The sequence below is a fragment of the Giraffa tippelskirchi genome, chromosome 3 (genome assembly GCF_054371585.1).
Source record: "Giraffa tippelskirchi isolate mGirTip1 chromosome 3, T2T-mGirTip1v1.2.pri, whole genome shotgun sequence".
NCBI lineage: Eukaryota > Metazoa > Chordata > Mammalia > Artiodactyla > Giraffidae > Giraffa > Giraffa tippelskirchi.
The window spans coordinates 142,998,539-143,020,833 of record NC_137277.1 but is presented as its reverse complement, the minus strand read 5'-3'; the positions used below and the strand labels follow the sequence as shown (position 1 = coordinate 143,020,833).

At 38.7% G+C, this 22,295-nt stretch overlaps 1 protein-coding gene across 1 annotated transcript in view; it reads left to right on the top strand.

The window, feature by feature from the left end:
- The window catches only part of DNAH7 (dynein axonemal heavy chain 7), a 244,722-nt gene that overhangs the window by 204,689 nt on the left and 17,738 nt on the right, over positions 1–22,295 (top strand). Inside the window, exons 55-59 of the mRNA XM_081581429.1 lie at positions 519–695; positions 1,400–1,561; positions 3,702–3,902; positions 10,291–10,452; positions 20,718–20,903. Coding sequence (XP_081437555.1) covers positions 519–695; positions 1,400–1,561; positions 3,702–3,902; positions 10,291–10,452; positions 20,718–20,903 — 888 coding nt within the window. The remainder of the gene's footprint in view (positions 1–518; positions 696–1,399; positions 1,562–3,701; positions 3,903–10,290; positions 10,453–20,717; positions 20,904–22,295) is intronic.

Below are 22,295 nucleotides of genomic sequence, written 5' to 3'. Positions count from 1 at the left end.
AGCATGTTCCCAGGAAATGCACAAGCATGTTATCAGAAAGTTTATACAACATAGTTTTGCCTCTTTTTTGAAAGTATGCCTTCTCTTTCACAGCGCTTTTCCTTTTCTTTGTTTTTTTTCAGCTACATCAATCTTTCTTGGCATAGGATTGTATAAATCACACTAGAATCTACTTTTGAGTTGTGGACTTTGAAACATAGTCAAGTTTTACTTAAAAAATAAGTAAAGAATTAAGGTTTTTTATATTCTTCATCCAGGGTATGTTGAATACTTACTAAAAGGAAGAAAAATGCCTTTGAATTCTGGTGTCCCCACCCACCTTTTATTGTTTAAATAATGTATACTTTCCATCTAAAAGACAACTGTGCCTTTGACTCTTGATCAATGTTTACAAATACATAAATGTTTACAAATACACATGGAGAGTTCTTTGTTATAAAATACCTTTGAATGTGAAGTTTTTAAGGTTTTAGGCAGATTTTGAATATTCCTTCAAATCTATTCTTGTCCCTTTCTAGGTTATTCCAATGCTGCAAGAATTTATAACCAACAGATTGGGACGTGCATTCATTGAACCACCTCCATTTGATCTATCCAAGGCATTTGCAGATAGTAACTGCTGCGCACCCCTGATATTCATACTCTCTCCTGGAGCAGATCCCATGGCTGCCCTTCTAAAATTTGCTGATGATCAGGTACCTTAAAACTCTATTGTTTGCGGCTGCTTCTATCTGCTTGTGTCAATAAACTGTGGATATTCAGACAGGGCATTCTCCTCTACTGCTCCCATAACTCAAGGACTCTGCCACTGTGGCATTCAGATGGTAATTGCTCTAGAAATAGACTGGGCGTCACAGACACTATCTCCCAAAAATGTAGATGAATCAGGATATAGGAGAAATGAATTCCAGGCAAACATTCCCACAGATTTCCTTAAATGAACTTGAATGGAAATTAGAGGCTAATAGGTATTTTTACCTGAACTTTATGCAGTAGCCAAATTAGTTAAGATATAATTATTCAAAGATCTGGAGGAGACTGGGATAATAAGTTCATCGCTTTATTCATAGTTTTCAGCTTTGAATTTTAGGAGTTGCTGCATGATAGCAGGGCTTGTTCATCTCCTCATATTAAAAGTCTGTTTAACTTTTTCCTAACAAAGACCCTACAGGATGTTTCATTTATTACCATGACTCTTTCCTTCATGAACTGGCTTGTGTTGTATGTTTATTGGCTTCTTAATCAGGAAGAGGTTTCTAGAGCTGTGTGTGCTTGGGAGCTTTGAGGGATGCAGCATGATTAAATTTTAATGTATTTAATATGAACATTTCCTGTGATGATAATATTGATTCTTCTTCAAAATTTGATTTTAAATGACATCTTCACTATTCTCATACAGGGATATGGAGGAACAAAACTTAGCTCTTTATCTCTTGGTCAAGGCCAAGGGCCCATAGCCATGAAGATGTTAGAAAAAGCTGTCAAAGAAGGCACATGGGTTGTTCTTCAGAATTGTCACCTTGCCACCTCTTGGATGCCAACCCTCGAGAAAGTTTGCGAGGTAAAAATGCAAGCTTACTTGGATGAGATGGTGGTCCCCCAGTGTAATTAGTGATGCACATACCATCTAAGTAACTCCACTCCTGTCCTGCGATTTGCGGGTTGCAGGTTTAGTGGTCTGGCTGGATTTTAGGGGAGGTGGGCTCACATTGGGAACTAGAGGACAACCCATGGCTAGGCCTTGCCTAATCCCTCCTACTAAGGGCGAGTTCTCATCCCATGGGTCAGAAATATCCTTCGTCCAGAGGCACAGCTTCAAAGATAAGAATAAACCACAGGGTAAACAGAAAGCAATTTACTTTTTACAGCAGTGGACCAAAAACAATGAAAAAGGCTTTTCAGGGGGAAATTCGTGTGGCCCCTCTAAACCAAAAGGCTTCAGGATGTAACTTTTCTGTAACTCACTTCTCACCCACACAGCCTGTCACTCTGCCACAAAGGCTGAATCTGAAACCAGAAGAGCACTCCTCCCACCCTTTTGTGGTGGCTCATGGTACTTCCCTATCTTTGTGAGCAGAGATTCCAGGAAGAAAACCCCATGTAGCTCAGCTGAGTAAACAGAAAACCTGGAGCTTGGTTTCAACAGAGAAAAATGTGTCCAAATAATTACCCATGAATCTAGCCCTCTCCTCACCTACAGTCCCTCAGGCTACTAAACTGATAGAACCTGCATTATCCAGACATCCACCTGACACTGAAGAGCAGACTGTGGTGTTCTTTATGCCACTTGTCACCATTTTGCATTGTCTATCTTTCACTAGAATGTAAGTATGCACTGTTTTGTTCCCTAGTTTACCTCTAACACTTTGAATTGATGCCTGGCTCATGGGACATAATCAGTGAATAATTACTGAACTTGTGAATGAATAATACTTCACTGCTTAGAGCCTTTCCATCGCTTTCCACTGTGTGAAGACAGTGTTCATGCCCCCATCATGGTTTATTCATCTGAGCATTGCCTGATTCTTAGGCATTTCTGTCTTGACTTCTGTGCTCCAGCCACTTGGCCTTCTTTCGCTTTCATTGGGAGAACATGCTTTCTCAAGAATGTAGGCCTCCATAATGAATCTTATTTCTATCTGAAAAACTGTTCTTTAGTATTTTTTGCCTTACTAACATCTTCTCATGCTTTGGGCCTTATATTAGAGGCTTTATATTTGTGCCTGTTTCCTCACAGTTCCTCTGTCTCTAGGCTGTTCTCTTGACCTGTCGAATCATATCATATACCCATTAGAGAGTCAATCCAAGAGACAAGACCTGCCTCCAATGAATAGTGAGATTGACCCAAAGTCCCATGAGTCATGCTACCTAAGTCACCAGGCACAGGCCAGCCAGTAGAAGGAAAGGATGGTACCTTCACTGTTCATTAAAAATATATGTCCCTAAGCATCCTTCCAATCCCCCCACCCACCCCTTTACCACATGAGTGCTCAAATTTTTTTTTTTTACTGATAAAAATTTGCAATTTAAAAAGCACAGATATGACTAACATGGACAGCTGGGAGAAGTTAGTGGAACAGGAGAGAGGGAAAGCCCCGTGATATTATTCCAAGGCCTGATACTGCCTTCGCAACAGTCATGAGTTCTCTGTCATCCTTCATCCTCCTAGCAGGCCTTACTGTCCCCGTAAACAAGTGTCGCTAATAATATGATTTAGTGCTTCAGGATACATCAGTTCTTCCTGCCTGTCTCCCCCTTTTTTGTTCATCCCTACTTGGCTTAATATTGATTTATCTGAGGGTGTGGCTTATTCTCACAGCTTGGCCACAGCAAGAAGACGTCATTCTTAATATGGCTCTGGGGCAGAGAAGTATTTCTATAAATATTTCAGCAACAGCAGTGAAGACACAAGATTTTGGGGAATGTAGTCTTTGTTGTGGCCAACTCTGAATTATGTAATGCCTTTGTAAACTTTACGGTCATGTGTTTTAATTGTATCAGGGAGAGTGGCAACCCGCTGGGCCTTCCCGGTGAAACATGTCCGTTCAGTGGCAGTATCAGATTTTAAGGCTTTTGCCTTAAATTGTGGCAGTAAGCCCTATTTTGTACAACTGTTTCCTCCCACTTCTGGCCCACATGATCCACAGATTTTCCTTCCATTTTATGTATCTTATGTATCTGATTTTTTGTTGTTGTTGCAGGAGTTAAGCCTAGAAACAACTCATCCAGATTTCCGAATTTGGCTGACAAGTTACCCATCTCCAAATTTCCCTGTGTCTGTGCTGCAGAATGGAGTGAAAATGACCAATGAAGCACCGAAAGGTTTACGGGCTAATATCATTCGCTCCTACCTCATGGACCCGATCTCTGACCCTGAGTTCTTTGGCAGCTGCAAAAAACCTGTTAGTAATGGCTAAGTCTTGTTACCTCAGCTCCGTGAAGCAACTCAAGTGGCCCCCGGTGGTCCTGGATGTGTGTGCTGAGTAAAACTGCAAATTAAATAGGCCTCATGCACTGTGGTGCAGTTGGTTTTGATTACTGATTATTGACTGTACTGAAGTCAATTTTATTAATATTTTATTTTAATCTTACCACTAGGCTCATTCCTGCTCAGCTGAGATCTAGTGGGGTATCATTAATTATGCAGCCTTCTATTTAGAAAGGCAGCTGCAAGCCATTCCCCATACAAATCTGCAAGGTTGGAGAATCCTGTTTCAGGATATTAGCTGAGCCCTTTGCTATTTGAAGCCATATCTTTAAATTAAAACATAAAAATATTTCCTCCATATAACTATAATGGAGCCAAAATGATTTTACTCCCTGATTGATGGGACTCATAAGGGTCTTTTTTATTTTAGCGTCACCAGGCAGGCAGGAAAGCCACCCACTGCTTTCATGATTAGAATTCTATCTGTGAATGTCTGTGACCTAAAATTGTTTCTCAGTGTTTTACCATAATTAAAAATGGAAGAACTTCTTTTTAAGAGGGGTTATGAACCTTGGTAAGTTTTTGCCATTAAAAAGCCCACACTCTTGATGTTGGAATATGTTTTAAATACACATCAAAAGAAAGCATTAAGAATAAACTTAAACAAAAGTCTGTGGTAATTAAAAAAAGGGGGAGCATGTATTTAAAATTAAGTCAGACCTTAATAGTCCAAACCTGCTGTATGACAAACTTTTTCATTGATTTGGCCCAGAGAGAGCAGGTTACTCCCAGGTAGGTGATGAGGGCATTTCTGCACATGATAGCTAGGCAGAAGCCCTTTTGCAAAATGTCACTCCCTTTCTTTTAGATCCATAGGTCTCTCCAATAGTTGTCACAACTATGGGAAGTCCAGGCATTTATGAATTGAAATTCAAACCAAAAATCTCAAATGCCAAAGCAGCACACCATAATTCATCTATTTTAGCTTTTCATTTGGAAATAATTTTAAACTCACAGAAAAGTTGGCAAATATAAAAGTAATATAAAGAACAGCCCTACGCCCTTTACTTATATTTGCTTCCTGTTAACATGTACCATCTGCAGGAAAGTTAGATATGTCTCTGCCCTTTATTCCTAGATAAATACTTTAATATTCTTATTTCTTCAGAATAGTTCAGTTCAGTTCAGTTGCTCAGGCGTGTCCGACTCTTTGTGACCCCATGAATTGCAGCACGCCAGGCCTCTCTGTCCATCACCAACTCCCGGAGTCTACCCAAACCCATGTCCATCGAGTCAGTGATGCCATCCCACCATCTCATCCTCTGTCGTCCCCTTCTCCTCCTGACCCCGATCCTACCCAGCATTAGGGTCTTTTCCAATGAGTCAACTCTTCGTATGAGGTGGCCAAAGTATTGGAGTTTCAGCTTCAACATCAGTCCTTCCAGTGAACACCCAGGATTGATCTCCTTTAGGATGGACTGGTTGGATCTCCTTGCAGTCCAAGGGACTCGCAAGAGTCTTCTCTAACACCACAGTTCAAAAGCATCAATTCTGCGGCACTCAGCTTTATTCACCATCCAACTCTCACATCCATACATGACCACTGGAAAAACCATAGCCTTGACTAGATGGACTTTTGTTGGCAAAGTAATGTCTCTGCTTTTCAATATGCTATCTAGGCTGGCCATAACCTTCCTTCCAAGGAGTAAGTGTCTTTCAATTTCATGGCTGCAATCACCATCAGCAGTGATTTTGGAGCCCCAAAAAATAAAGTCTGACACTGTTTCCACTGTTTCCCCATCTATTTCCCATGAAGTGATGGGACCAGATGCCATGATCTTAGTTTTCTGAACGTTGAGCTTTAAGCCAACTTTTTCACTCTCCTCTTTCACTTTCATCAAGAGGCTCTTTAGTTCTTCTTCACTTTCTGCCATAAGGGTGGTGTCATCTGCATATCTGAGGTTATTGGTATTTCTCCTGGCAATCTTAATTCCAGCTTGTGTTTCCTCCAGCCCAGCGTTTCTCATGATGTACTCTGCATATAAGTTAAATAAGCAGGGTGACAATATACAGCCTTGATGTACTCCTTTTCCTATTTGGAACCAGTCTTTGTTCCATGTCTTAAGAATAGAGATATTATCTAATCCAATTACAGTTATTATTGTAGTTTTATTTTAGCAGGGATACACTATTGTATATAATCTACCCAAATTTGTGTTTGTGTCCCAAATTTGTCAGTTGATTAAGTAATGTCCTTTAGAACATTTCCCCTGATTAACTGGGGCATTCGTTCAGGTTTAGGATCACAGTTAGTTGCCATGTCTTTTTGTCTCCTTTAATCTGGACCATTACCTCAGCCTTCCTTTGTCTTTTATGGCCCAGACATTTCTGAAGAATTCATCTCCCTGCATTGTTTTTAATAGAACATGTCTCACTCCTTGAGATTAGTTTTAGGTTACAAGTTCTGAGCCACAGTGCGACTTGGGTGAAGTCATGTCCTCAGAGGCTTGTACTGGGAGGCATGCGATGCCCATTTATCTCTCACTGATGATACTAATTTTGATCCCCCAGACGAAGTGTGGTCTGATTTCTTCACTCTATAATAACTGCTTTGTCCCTTGCAATGAATAATCTGTGAGAAGACACTTTGGACCATGCAGATATCCTCTTCCTCATCTAAATCTGGGACCCGGATTTAGTAGCCAGTGAGGATTTTTGCTTGACCCACTTATTTCCTCTGGTGATTCCAACTCCAGAACTCCCTCCACATTTCACACTTGACATGCTGTTGTCAGCAGCAGCCCTGCCTTCTCCCTCATTTATTTATCTTTTATAGGTGTGAACTCATGAATTCTTTACATCTTTTCCAGTGGTTAGTAATTCATTACTATTCTTAAGGTTTTTGCTCAAATTTTGTCCAGAATTGGTCAGTAGGAGCTGCTTTTGTACTTATTATAGATCCCATTGTTTATTATTTCTCTTTCTATCATAAGCTGCTCCAGGCTTATCTGGACCATAGTCTTGAAACCAGCCATTTTTCTGAAGAGCGCTGGTTCCTGTTTCATGGGGAATGGTATTAGAGACCAAGATTTGGTTGCTAGACATGTAGCATTTGTTGTCTGTAGTTCTGATCCTTTTAGAGAGAACTTGGAAACATATACCTGTACTCACAATATGTATATGCAAATCTGCATACACACATATAGTGCATACAGACAACCCCGTGCACACACAGACATTCATATACATGTTTTAAAAGTAACAAGTTCTTACTAATACCTCCAATTTCCGTTTCTCTACCCTGGGTTCTTTCCAGCTTTTCCTCATTCCGTATTCATATGTCCCTTCCTCAATGGTGAGAAGCCTGGCTCCCACCTCAACACATTTATTAATTTGCTCAGTTATCTAATATATTCAGAAGAGTTGCAGAATCAGCACAGCATGTTTAACTTTGCTTCTCCCCCCTCTGTGGTTAAACTTATGCTCCTTTCCTCTCGTCTCACACTCTCCCTTTTGATTTTATTCCGTGGGGGGAACCTTCCCCCTGCCGTTGGTTAAACTTCGGGCAGTCTCCTGGCTTTCCTGATTAGTGTCAGGTAATTAAATGACCTAGAGTCATTTTAAACTGTAGAGCCAGTCTTTGAATCAGAAATCAGAAAGTGCAACATGATATATTAATTGATATTTCAACTTTTATTGAAAACAGGTTTCTACTCTCTAGTATCTCACCTTGGGCCTAGTGAGGCTTCATACCATAGGGGAAAAAGTATAGAGTTTGCATCTTTCTTTTTTAGTTGAAGTATAGTTTATTTATAATACTGTGCTAGTTTCAGGTATACAGCAAAATAAGTAAGTTTTTTTCAGGTTATATTCCATTGTAGGTTATTATAAGACAATGAATATAATTCCTAAGTGCTATATAGTAAATCCTTGTTTATTTCGTGTTTGAAAGTGAAAGTGTTAGTCACTCAGCCGTATCCAACTCTTTGTGACACATGAACTGTGGCTCACCAGGCTCTTCTATCCATGGAATTCCAGGCAAGAATACTGAAGTGGGTTACCATTTCCTTCTCCAGGGGATCTTCCCCCAGGGATCAAGCCTGGATCTTCTGGATTGTAACCAGATTCTTTATTATCTGAGCCACCAGGGAGATTTATGTTTATTTTGTGTTTAATAGTTTGTATCTGTTGATCCCATACTCCTTCCTCTTTTCTTTGGTAACCATTAGTTTGTGTTCTGTGTCTGTGAGTCCGTTTCTGTTTTGTAGATAGATTCATTTGTTTTATTTTTTAGATTCCGTATATAAGTGATATCATACTGTATTTGTTTTTCTCTGACTTATTTCACTAAGTAAAATATTTTCTAATTTCATCCATGTTGCTGCAAATGGCAATATTTCATTCTTTTCGTGGCTGAGTGATACTCCATTGTGTATATGCATATATCATATCTTCTTAAGCCAATTATATGTTGATGGAAGCCTGGGTTGTTTCCATGTCTTGGCTATTGTAAATAGGGCTGCTATGAACCCTATTGTAAATAGAGTGCATGTATTATATCTTTTTGAATTAGAATTTTCTTTTTCTTTCAGATATATACCCATAAATGAAATTGCTGGATCGTATGGTAGTTCTATTTTTAGTTTTTGAAGGAACCTCCGTACTGTTTTCCATAGTGGCTCTAACAATTTACATTCCTACCAACAGTGTACAAGGGTTCCCTTTTCTCCACACCTTCTCCAGCATTTGTTACTTAATGTCTTCTTGATGATAGCCATTCTGACTGCCGTGAGGTGGTAATACTGCATTGTGGTTTTGATTTACATTTCTCTAATAATTAGCAATGTTGAACATCTTTTCATGTGCCTGGAGCTCTTTCGACTTGGCTGGGATTTGAAGCTGACTGTTTTTGCCTTGTGAGTTCTCTCAGGGATTCTTCTTTGCCTTCCTTGCTGCTTGACGTCTCTGTGACTCCATCACCCTCAGCAGCACTTCCCCTTCATCTGGCTGTTTCCTCTCAGCCTTTGGTTCTCCAGCCTTCGCCTCATACTGGCTCTTACTGTTGGGATTTCCTTGCCCCATGACGCAAGTCCCCTTGAGAAGAAAATCACTGAAATGACCACTGGCTGACATTCCTAGTCCAGCTCCCTGTCCACTCCTTGGGATGGACTCCAGATTGGCCCACGATGTGAAGGAGAGCTACTGATTTCTGCACTAAAGTCCACAGCCTGAGGCCATAGGCTGCTCTACACTGCTAGGCATGAATTTTGCATTTTTCCACTCTATCCCAGATGCAGAGCACATGTATCAACTCTCTGAGTGTCCCCATGAATTCCTTCCTGGTAGCTTGGACCCCACGTACCCCTCTCCGCTTCCTGGATATAAGGACAAGGGGACTCCCAACACAGCAGCTGCACTTTCCAAGGAAATCTCTTCACAAATCCTTTCTCAGGCTCTAGTTTGACCATTTTTATATCCTTGTGGAGGGTACAAATAATTAATTATTATTAATAATTAACATATTGCATTGTACGTTCTGATTTCTGAATCAACACTGGATTTGTGTTTGACAGTGACTCTAGGACTTTTATGTGTTTCTCCGGTGGCTTGGGGGTAAAGAATCCACCTGCCAAAGCAGATGACACAGGAGATGCGGGTTCAGTCCCTGGGTTGGGAAGATCGCCTGGAGGAGGGCATGGCAACCCACTCCAATATTCTTACCTGGAGAATCCCATGGACAGAGGAGCCTGGAGGGCTATAGTCCATAGGGTTGGACGTGACTGAAGCAACTGAGCATGCATACACGCATGCACATAGGACTTCTGTAGTAAAATAAACACTGTGAGGCTGCCCCAAACTTCAATCCAAAAGTGCTTGTAGAGTTTCTTAATTGATTTGAACTATCTCCTTTGAAATTTCCCCATGGTGATCTGGGAACAAACATTGGAATTCATAGTTTTTGCCTCGCGGTGCTTAAGTTGAAATCCTCCAAAATCCTATATATATATATATATACACACACACACACATATATATATATACGTGTGTGTGTATATATATATATGTGTGTGTGTGTGTGTGTGTGTGTGTGTGTATATATATAAGGTAACATTGAATTAGACAAGCTCACTATACTTTCTGAAAACCTGGTGTACATAGAAGCTCTGTGTGTCAACTGAACATACATACAAATGAGCATATTTTTGCCTAAATAGCTGGTGAAAAAGTTAATTCTGTTTTAGTTTCACTTTGACATGGATATATTTATAAGCAAAAGGAATTACTTTGATTTTACATTATGATAAGCATACTGCAATGTTGGAGAAGAAAGAATGATGCTATAACATTTCTTCTCATTACAGGAGGAATTCAAGAAACTACTATATGGCCTCTGTTTCTTTCATGCCTTGGTACAAGAGAGACGGAAGTTTGGCCCCCTTGGGTGGAACATTCCTTATGAGTTCAACGAGACTGATCTCAGAATCAGCGCGCAGCAGCTGCACATGTTTCTGAGTCAATATGAGGTACTACAACAGTCACAACAAGGACATCACCTGTTGAGCACTTTATCACAGAGTGTTTGTACAGTGAGCAAGGACGTCTGATTAATTTCTCCTTTTATAGAATGAATAGTAGGATATGCGTTAGCTGACAGGCTTCTGACTGCATCGCAGTGGTCCACAGAGGAGGTGGGACCTAGGTAGCAATGAGAAGCTGTATCAGCTACTGCAGTCTTAAAAGAAAGTTGTTGTCTCTTTGGACTTTAAAATTGTTCCTGTGCAGTTTATTTTTGTTTAAACAAATAAACAAGAGGATTTTTCCATGAGGGGGAAAATTATGAATAGCAGGATAGTTCCCCAAAGTTTTTTAAATAGGATTTTGTTGTTATAGGATATTATAAATGCCCTAGTAGGTAGTTAGGGTGTCAGTTTATCTATTAACAATCTGTATTTTATCATTTATTTTGATACATAAACACTTATGGCAATTTGAAAAGTGATCATACTATACTTATTTTGTAAAGGGTTTGGGAAGACCATACATCAGTCAGTCTCCAAAATGGAAAAAAAAAAACCAACAGACTGATTTCTCTCTGTTCATGGCTTTATTTTGAGGGAAATGTCATAATACTTTTTTTCTCGAGTGTGGGCCATTTGTCCCAGATCAGACAAACTACTTAAGCCAGTGGTGTTAACGTGTTGCAGATCCTGGGAAGCAGCCGCACAGTGTCATGCTGTCATATCAACCATATTTGCCCCCTTGCCCTCCCTGCTCTGTCTCCGTCTCTCTTCTGTCTGTCTGTCTCTCTTGTTCTCTCTCTGTCACAGGCATGTGCACACACGCTCTTTCTCTCTTTGCTACTTATCAGTTGGATTTTAATGTTTGAACTTAAAAAAAAAAAAAAATTGGGGTAAGTCAGTCTAAGTGTCCTACATGAATTTTGTTCAGAATTAGTTGGAAATCTTTAACTAAATCAATCAAAGGCGTATCAAAAAAAAAACACTTTAGTTTTTGAAACTTTTAGTGAATTGTGATTTTTTTTAAAAAAAGGTTTATGAACAGAAAGTCACTGAATTCTTTCTCTAGAAAGCAAAGGAAAAACCAAGCAAGATAAATAACAAGAATTCAAATAACATATCTAAACTAAAATGAACATTTTGTCTGGTCTTCTGTGTTTCTTTGGACAAATTTGTATTCTGCACTAAAATGAAATAAGTTGAGAAGGCCTTTGATTTTGCAGCATTAAAATTTGGTGGAGCATTCCAAAGAAGCATAGGTTTGATGAACTTCTTTCTTATAATAATATTTATTTTAAAATTATACTAAGAACGGAGGCAAAAAGTATAATGATACAGTGCATGTGGAAGTATCTGAGGTAAAATAGTTTTCAGTGCAAACAAAAAGAAAGAGGAGCTCCTTTGATAGCAGTTTGTTCAAAAACCTGTAGAGTATTTTCTAATTTAAAATATTATAAACCTGTAGTGGAGACAATTAAAAGTGTCAACAATTTAAAATTAAGTAACCATAAAATGAAACTTTGAAAAACATTATAGACAGTTTTACTTTAAAAATTAAAAATCTATGAGGCCATATGAAGCAGAAATTTTATAATGGTTGTCTTCAGTTTCTTTATTATTTTAAAAGCAGTGTTTGAATAGAACCACTTACAGGTCTGCCAGTATGAAAATAGATTTACTCACACACACACACACACACACACACACTACTTTTAAATTCCATATTACTAATCATCTTTAGTGCCCATGTTCATTCTCAAAGTGTTAAAGTTTTTTGACAATAGTTTATTTGGTCACCCTAGCTTTCTAAGTATCTGAAAACAAACAAGGAGGTAAACAACTCAATGGATGTGATCAGGGAAGGTAACAGAGAGGAGGAGTTGCTTGGGACTCAATGAATAGAAGGTTTTCAGGTAGATGATATAAAGAAGCAGCAATAAAAACGTTTGAAAAGGTACAAATAGGTGAAAAGGTTTGGTGAAGGATAAGTGATTTGAAGGATCCTTGTATGCCATGCTAACTGATTGGGAATTATTATATTGTTATCGGTCTCCTTTTAGAGCGTTTGCATTTTAGAAGGACCACTGTAGCAACAGAGTGAACTTAGATGACAGGCTAGTTTTAGGTGATATGAGTTGAATTGTGTCCCCCACGCCAAAAGATATGTTGAAGTTGCAATCCATGGTACCTCAGAATGTGAACTTATTTGGGAATGGAGTTGTTGCAGATGTTATCAATTAAGCTAAGATGAGATCATACTGGAGTATGGTGGATCCTTAATAGAATATGACTGATATCGTAAATAAACCTTCCCTGATCACATCCAGTGAGTTCTTACCTCCTTGTTTGTGTTCAAAAGTTTAAAAAGCTAGGGTGACCAAACAAACTATTGTCAAAAAACTGTTAACACTTTGACAGTGAACATGGGCATGAAAGATGATTAGTAATATGGAATTTTAAAATACTGTGTGTGTGTATTATGTATGTGTGTGTGTGTGTGTATCATTCATAGCGGGACATTTGGGTACACAGAAAAGATAGCCAGAGGCAGAGATTAGAGTTATGCAGTGACAAACTAAGGGGCTACAGAAGCTGAAAGAGGCAAGAAAGGATCCTCTTAGAAGTTTTGGAGGGAGTGTGGCCCTGCCAACACCTTGATTTCAAACTTTTAGCCTCCAGCACTATCAGACAATGAATTTCCCTTGTTTTAAGCCATCTATTGGCAGGCCTAGGGAACTAATACAGAAGACCATCACAATAAGCCATGCAAGAGATGCTGAGAGTTTAAACCAAATCATTTGGACTAGGATGGGAAATGTGGAAGAGATATAATAGAAATGTAGGAACAAGAATTGAAATGACCTAGATATTAAATGGTAAAGGGATAGGAAGAAGTCTCTTAATGTTAGATTTTAGGTCTCAATTGGTGGTCCATCCACTTATTAATCCAGACAGGAAATAGTACCAGGAATTAATAGGTGTATAGTAGATGGGCTAGTGAAATGGGGATGGTTGAGTGGATAAATAATTTAGTCTTGTACATTTTATACGTCTGAGATGTCTAGGTTGATAACCATGATATTTGATAGGCTTTTGGCATATAGATATAAAGCCTAGGAAAAGAAAGCATGAATAGAAAGCTGTAAGTTGTTCATGTGTAAGGAGAAGCCTGAGAACACCTGAAATTTAAAAGAAAGGCCTTGTAGAGGAAAAATGAACTAAAGCCTGACTGCTGGTGAGCATCCAATATCAGTAGTAGGAAAGAGGACAAGAGAAATGGAAAGTGCAGATGGAGCAGCCAGAAGAAAAGGGGAGAGAGTACACTGAGTAAATAAGGAATATCAGGAATTATCTATCCTAGCAAATACTACAGGGAATCTCTCACTGACATAGGACTGACTGACCGGATCCCTACTATTAAATGACAATTGAGCAGGACTTCCCATTCCTCCAACAGAGCGATCATACAACCAACCAGACAAAACTGCTACTCACTCATCTCATGTAACCCATCAAGAAATACAGAGAGATTTTTTTTTTGAGGAATGTGATTCACAGTTCCTTTTGATATTGAATCTAATGTAATTCGTCTTCAGCAATCAAAATTTTGTTCTTTGTATTGAAGTGCAATTTACCTGCAACATTCTATTAGTTTCAGGTATACAACATGATTCAATATTTGCATATATTGCAAAATGATTACCACAGTACTTCTAGTTATCTGTCTCCATAGAACTAAAAAAATTTTTTTCTTGTGATGAAAACTTTTAAGATGTACTTTCTTAGTAACTATCAAATTTGCAATACAGTATTACTAATGTCACGATGCTGTACTTAGATCCCCAGAATTATAACTGGAATGTGTGTCTTAGTCTCTTTCACCCATTTTGCCTTCCCCACAACTCCTTGCCCCATGGTAGTCATCCATCTATTCTCTGTATCTGTAAGTTTTGTTTTGTTCATTTTTTTTAAGATTCTACATTTAAGTGAAATCATACAGTATCTGTCTCACTTATATCACTTAATACCCTCAAGATCCATTCATGTTGTCACAAATGGCGAGACTGCATTCTTTTTATGGCTGAGTAGTATTCCATTGTGTATTCCACATCTAGTCCACATCTCCTTTATCCATTCATCCATCAATGAACACTTACATTGCTTCCATGTCTTAGCTATTTAAATAATTCTGCAATAGACATAGGGGTGTATATAGCCTTTCAGATTAGTATTTTCATTTTCTTTGAATAAATACCCAGAAGTGGAATTGCTGAGTCATATAGTAGTTCTATTTCAAAACATTTTTTGAGGAACCTCCATACTGTTTTCCATAATGGCTGCACCAATTTACATTCCCACCAACATATGTATTATTTCTTGTCTTTTGATAACAGCCATTCTGACAGATCTGAAAGAACATCTCATTGTGGTTTTGATTTGCATTTTCCTGGTGATTAGTGATGCTGAGTATCTTTCCATGTGCCTGTTGGCCACCTGTATGTCTTCTTTGGAAAAATATCTATTCAGATCCTCTGCCCAACTTTTAATCAGATAATTTGGGTTTTGTTATTGAGCTGTATGAATTCTTTATATATATATATATATTAATTTTTTTAAGTGAATAGGAAAAATAAATTATAAAAGAAGAAAACGCAAGTAAGTATATATAATGTACTTGGCTGATGGGTAATTCCCAGAGGTGTGTGTATGTTATTGTGTGTGTGTGACTGTGTGTCAATAAAAGTCCCACCCCTCACTGTCACCCTAACTTCACCCCAAAGCAACCACTTTCACAGTAGGGCCTGTCCACACTTCTTCTTGTGCATAAATAGTTAACATATATATATATATGTATAGTATATGTTCAAATTTTCCTCAAAAACATAACTGTATTTTCATATCATTTTCAGCTTGCTGTTCTTACTCACATATGTTGTGGACAATCATAGTATAGATCTTTGTCTCAATGGCTGCATACACAGCTTCTCCCTTTTGACTATCAGGATTTTATTTCCTTTTTATTTCTTACTATTCAATAATGGTGGTGATGGCTTAGTCACTATCGTGTCTGACTCTTGTGACCCCATGAGCAGTAGCCTTCCAGGCTCCTCTGTCCATGGGATTCTCCAGGCGAGAATATTGGAGTGGGTTGCCATTTCCTTCTCCAGGGGATCTTCCCAACCCAGGAATTGAACCTGGGTGTCCTGTATTGCAGAAAGATTCTTTGCCAACTGAGCTACGAGGGAAGCCCTCCACTATTCAATAATAAGCAGTGTTAAAATGAATAACTTCATATATTAATATAACCTTGCATACTCGTTGCCTGGTTCTACACTCTCTCCCAGTCCATGGTCTCAACCCTCTTGTTACAATGGAGCAGGGAAGCAGTCCCAGCATACAGTTGCTGTTTGTACAACCCCGACGATGGACCTGGGCCTCTAGGAGAACACATTCCTGGGTTTGATTGGCCCTTGTGATGAAGCAGCTGAGGTAAACACCAGTTTACCCATCAGTTCTCAGGGGAATGTTGGCAGAGTTAACCCTTTATACATAAATCAAATTCTTCCCTCTCCAGATGTCATTTTATGTCTGCCTCAGAAAGCACTCCCAGGGGCCAACTCTTCCTCATATCCTAACTATTTAATTTGTGCAGGAGTTTTTTTTTTTTACCACAGTTTTATGACCTATCAGCAAGGCAAACCCCAGCAGTGCCTGCGTCTGCAAACTCCCTTCTGGTTCTGCTTGTTTCTCGACCAGATCTTGGTCCTGAGGTGTTCTCCTAAATTCACTGCCTTCCCTTCCAGTCCTACCAGAGAATTAGTCTCAAAATTCCCAACCCTGAATTCAGTAAATTCTTCCTTTGTAGTTAGTACCACCTATTCTTCCCAAGAGCTATTTTTTTCAAAGGGATTCCTCAAAGTGGGATCACTGGGTTGTACAATGTATACATTTAAACCTTTAGCAGATAACTGCAGGAAGATGTGTAGAACAAAAAAAATGATAGGAATATATCCTAAAGTAAAAAATGTCTATATTTTAGTAGCAAACATTTTAAAACATTGCTATAATAAAAAGCCATAAACAATTAAACATCATAAAAATAAAAGACAAGACGACTTGGAAAAATATCTAAAATTTGTATGACAAATGATTCCGTATCTTTATAGAGCTTTTAATAGTAAGAAAAAAGATACTCATTTATGTGAGGAAAACACTTAAAAGAAAAAAGTGGATTATTTAACAATAAGAAATACAAGTGGTGAATAAATATTTTTCAAATGTCAGTATTGAAAATAAAATTAAGATATGTAGCGTACAGTATGGTGACTATTGTTAATACTATACCTGCATATGTGAAAGTGGCTAAAGAAAACAGATCTTAAAAGTTCTCAACCCAAAAAAATTTTTGTAACTGTGATGATGAATGTTAAATGAGCTTGTTGTTATCATTTCACAGTACTTACAAATACCAAATCATTATGTGGCATACCTGAAACAAATATGTTATATGTCAATTATATCTCAAAATTTAATTTAAAAATTAAAAACAATTTTATTGCTTAATTATCATTTTATCTAAATGATAACACTCAGTTTTGTTGTGAGCAGTGAGAGACAATTCTTTATATTACTGGTGGGTATGTAAGTATTTAGGCTTCCCTGTTAGCTCATCTGGTAAAGAATCTGCCTGCAATGCAGGAGACCTTGGTCAGGAAGATCCCCCGGAGGAGGGCATGGCAACCCACTCCAGTATTCTTGCCTGGAAATCCCCATGGGCAGAGAAGCCTGGGGGCGCAAAGAGTTGGACATGACTGAGCAACTAAGCACAACACATGTAAGTATTTATGGTTAAGCTAAATAAAATTGCAATATGAAAAATCAGTTCATTTGCATTCATAGACATTTAGAAATTGTATATACTAGTGAATACAATAAGAAAGCAAAGTAACAGGGAAAAATATCTCTACAAATTTGATAGAGGTCAATTTATAGAAGAATTAATGTAAATAAAATAAAACTATTAAAACTTTAATTGAAAAAATGGGTAGGAGGCTACTTCATAGAAAAACAAATGTTATTAAAAATTAGAAGATCATAAATTTTATTAGTATTCTAGAAAATGCAAATGAACATAATATTATCTTTGGGCAATCAAATTAGCAAAGATTTTAAAACTGCTTTAGCAACTACAGTTCCAGAAAAATTAACGACCCAATCAAAAAATGGGCCAAAGAACTAAATAGACATTTCTCCAAAGAAGACATACAGATGGCTAACAAACACATGAAAAGATGCTCAAAATCACTCATTATCAGAGAAATGCAAATCAAAACCACAATGAGGTACCATTTCACGCTGGTCAGAATGGCTGCTATCCAAAAGTCTACAAACACTAAATGCTGGAGAGGGTGTGGAGAAAAGGGAACCCTCTTACACTATTGTTGGGAATGCAAACTAGTACAGCCACTATGGAGAACAGTGTGGAGATTCCTTAGAAAACTGGAAATAGAACTGCCATATGACCCAGCAATCCCACCACTGGGCATACACACTGAGGAAACCAGAATTGAAAGAGACACGTGTACCCCAATGTTCATCGCAGCACTGTTTATAATAGCCAGGACTTGGAAGCAACCTAGATGTCCATCAGCAGACGAATGGATAAGAAAGCTGTGGCACATATACCCAATGGAATATTACTCAGCCTTTGAAAAGAATACATTTGAATCAGTTCTAATGAGGTGGATGAAACTGGAGCCTATTATACAGAGTGAAGTAAGCCAGAAAGCAAAACACCAATACAGTATCAATTCAGTTCAGTCACTCAGTCGTGTCTGACTCTTTGCAACTCCATGAATCGCAGCACGCCAGACCTCCCTGTCCATCACCAACTCCCAGAGTTTACCCAAACTCATGTCCATCAAGTCGATGATGCCATCCAGCCATCTCATCCTCTGTCGTCCCCTTTTCCTCCTGCCCCCAATCCTTCCCAGCATTAGGGTCTTTTCCAGTGAGTCAGCTCTTCGCATGAGGTGGCCAAAGTATTGGAGTTTCAGCTTCAACATCAGTCCTTCCAATGAACAACCGGGACTGATCTCCTTTAGGATGGACTGGTTGGATCTCCTTCCAGTCCAAGGGGCTCTCAAGAGTCTTCTCCAACACCATAGATCAAAAGCATCAATTCTTTGGCGCTCAGCTTTCTTCACAGTCCAACTCTCACAGCCATACATGACTACTGGAAAAACCATAGCCTTGACTAGACGAACCTTTGTTGGCAAAGTAATGTCTCTGATTTTTAGTATGCTATCTAGGTTGGTCATAACTTTCCTTCCAAGGAGTAAGTGTCTTTTAATTTCATGGCTGCAATCACCATCACACCTATAAAAGATGTCCTTTTCATTATAGGGGACTGGAATGGAAACATAGGAAGTCAAGAAACACCTGGGGTAACAGACAAATTTGGCCTTGGAGTACAGAATGAAGCAGGGCAAAGGCTAGTAGAGTTTTGCCAAGAGAACGCACTGGTCATAGCAAACACCCTCTTCCAACAACAAAAGAGAAGACTCTACACATGGACATCACCAGATGGTCAACACCGAAACCAGATTGATTATATTCTTTGTAGCCAAAGATGGAGAAGCTCTATACAGTCAGCAAAAACAAGACCGGGAGCTGACTGTGGCGCAGATCATGAACTCCTTATTGCCAAATTCAGACTTAAATTGAAGAAAGTAGGGAAAACCACTAGACCATTCAGATATGACCTAAATCAAATCCCTTATGACTATACAGTAGAAGTGAGAAATAATTTAAGGGACTAGATCTGATAGAGTGCCTGATGAACTATGGACGGAGGTTCGTGACATTGTACAGAAGACAAGGATCAAGATCATCCCCATGGAAAAGAAATGCAAAAAAAGTAAAATGGCTGTCTGAAGAGGCCTTACAAATAGCTGTGAAAAGAAGAGAGGTGAAAAGCAAAGGAGAAAAGGAAAGATATTCCCATTTGAATGCAGAGTTCCAATACAGTATACTAATGTAAATATATGGAATTTAGAAAGATGGTAATGATAACCCTATATGCAAGACAGCAAAAGAGACATAGATGTATAGAAGAGTCTTTTGGACTCTGTGGGGGAAGGCAAGGGTGGGATGATTTGAGAGAATAGCATTGAGACATGTATATTATCATATGTGAAAAAGATCACCAGTCCAGGTTTGATGCATGAGACAGGGTGCTCAGGGCTGGTGCACTGGGATGACCCAGAGGGATGGGATGGGGAGGGAGGTGGGAGTGGGGCTCAGGATGGGGAACACATGTACAACCATGGCTGATTCACGTCAATGTATGGCAAAACCACTACAGTATTGTAAAGTAATTAGCCTCCAATTAAAATAAATACATTTTTTTAAAAATTAAAAGATTGTAAATTTTATTAGTATTCTAGAAAATGCAAATGAACATAATATTAATTATCTTTGGGAAATCAAATTACCAAAGATTTTAAAACTGTTTTAGCAACTACAGTTGCTACAGTCTTTCAGGAAAGTAGTTTGATAACATTAATCAATTGCTTTTTATAAATTCCTTTCCAATGACGTTGTAATTTCCTTTTTAGGAATCTAAACTAAAGAATCGTTAGAAAATTTAAGAAGTGTATATTTAGTGAAACATAAGTTAACAAAGTAGAAAATTAGGAGCCACTAAAGTCTTCAATATTAGAATATGATTATTAAAATAGTATTTTCATGTACTATTTTAAGAAACAGTAAAATATATAATATGAGATTTGGTGAAAAATTATATGCAAAATTGTACATACAGTATGATTCCAATTGCCAAAATATCAATATATACAGGTATAAAAAGGTGGTGGGAAATTAAAACTGATTATCTCTGATTTGATTGGTTTTGGACGTCACTTAGCAGTGCTGGACTTTCAAGGATGGGATTATGTTCTGATTTATTTTGCATCAGGCACATAGTAGGTGATCCACTAATGCTGGTCGGTCGAATAGTAGGTGAGTTCACAAGTTATAGAGGATTTCTTTTCTTTGCACTGACGGGTTGAAAATGGCAGACCACAAAAAGAGACAGACCCTGGGGAAAATTGCAACAAATTAGCTGGCAAGTGAACATATAAAGGGAAACTGTGGTGATGCAAATGTTTTGTAAACTGTTTAATAACATGAGCAAACAAGAAACACGGTTCTGTATAATGTGGGACTGCTAAGTCTTGACTAGTTGAGCAACTTGAGCTCTCCTGTAGGAACTGCCCTACGACGCCCTACGCTACATGACTGGCGAGTGCAATTACGGCGGCCGCGTGACTGACGACTGGGATCGGCGCACGCTGCGCAGCATTCTCAACAAATTCTTCAACCCGGAATTAGTTCAGAATCCGCACTATAAATTCGACTCCAGTGGCATCTATTTTGCGCCTCCTGCTGGTGATGTAAGTACATATGCTCTTCAAGAAAATGGGGAGGGAGGTGGGTGGGGGGTCCAGGAAGGGGAACACATGTAAACCCATGGCTGATTCATGTCAATGTATGGCAAAAACTATTACAATATTGTAAAGTAATTAGCCCCCAACTAAAATAAATAAATTTATTAAAAAAAAAAGAAAACTGAACGCAGTCAAGCATGAAATTGCTCTGATACAGAAAATGGTGATTTTTACCCCCCAAGAGGCTTTTTTTTTTTTTTTTTTGGTTAACCGTTGTGTTACTCTTCAGTCTTACAGCGGCAGAGCAAACCCTATGCGAAGATGGAGTTAGTGGTTTCCTGTTTGCTGTAATGTGAGGACTGTCAGAAATGTTCATCACTCGGGAATGTCTTCCTCAGTGACCTGAAATTCTCTGTGAATTCAGTCCTTTGGGTCAAAAGACATTGGCCCCAATTAAAATGGAAATACACATGAGAAGGGAGTTACAAAATAGTATTAACAGTAATAGTTAATATGTAGCCCATGCTTAATTATTTACAAAGCAGTTACCTGTAATTATCTCATTAGAGCATCGGATTAACATTGATGCTATTATTCCTTCTCTTTTACAAGTAAGAAAGTAAGTTCGCTAAACTTAAAGGACTTGCCCGAGATCCCGAAGGTAGAAAGGGGCAGAGCATCACACCTGCTTCACAAGACCAAGGTTGTCAGCTCCAGTCCTTTCTAACAGATGTATTTGCCTTTAGATTATCACACAGTAGACTTCTAAGGGACTGACAGTACAATTAAATTGGTTCTAATTTTATTCCCAGAAGTCAAAAGGGCACATATTGAAAGTTAAACACACAGCCACAGGCAACAGAGGCGCATACCTTGACCCCACATCCACTTGGATGAGTTCTAGCTGAGGGCAGACACTGAGAGAGAGGAAGAGAAACACCAGTTCCAGAGTCCAGGTCACAGACTGGGTGGGGCAAGTCAACACAGGGAGTCATGGTAACAGGATTTCCAGTGATGAATTGGAAAGTAAGAAGATGGCAAGATAAAGTCAGGTTGTGTAATGTGACCCATATTGAAAAATCATCAATGACCAATCTCCCCACCTCACTGTATGTATATGTGTATGTGTATGTATATATATACATATATGAATGTGTATAATTATACATATCCATCCCTGATTATACATATCTTCCCTGGTGGCTGAGATGGTAAAGAATCTGCCTGCAATGGCAGAGACCTGAGTTCGATCCCTGGGTTGGGAAGATCCCCTGGAGGAGGGCGTGGCAACCCACTCCAGTATTCTTGCATAGAGAATCCCCTTGGACAGAGGAGCCTGGCAGGCTACAGTCCATGGGGTTGCAAAGAGTTAGACATGACTGAGCAACTAAGCACATA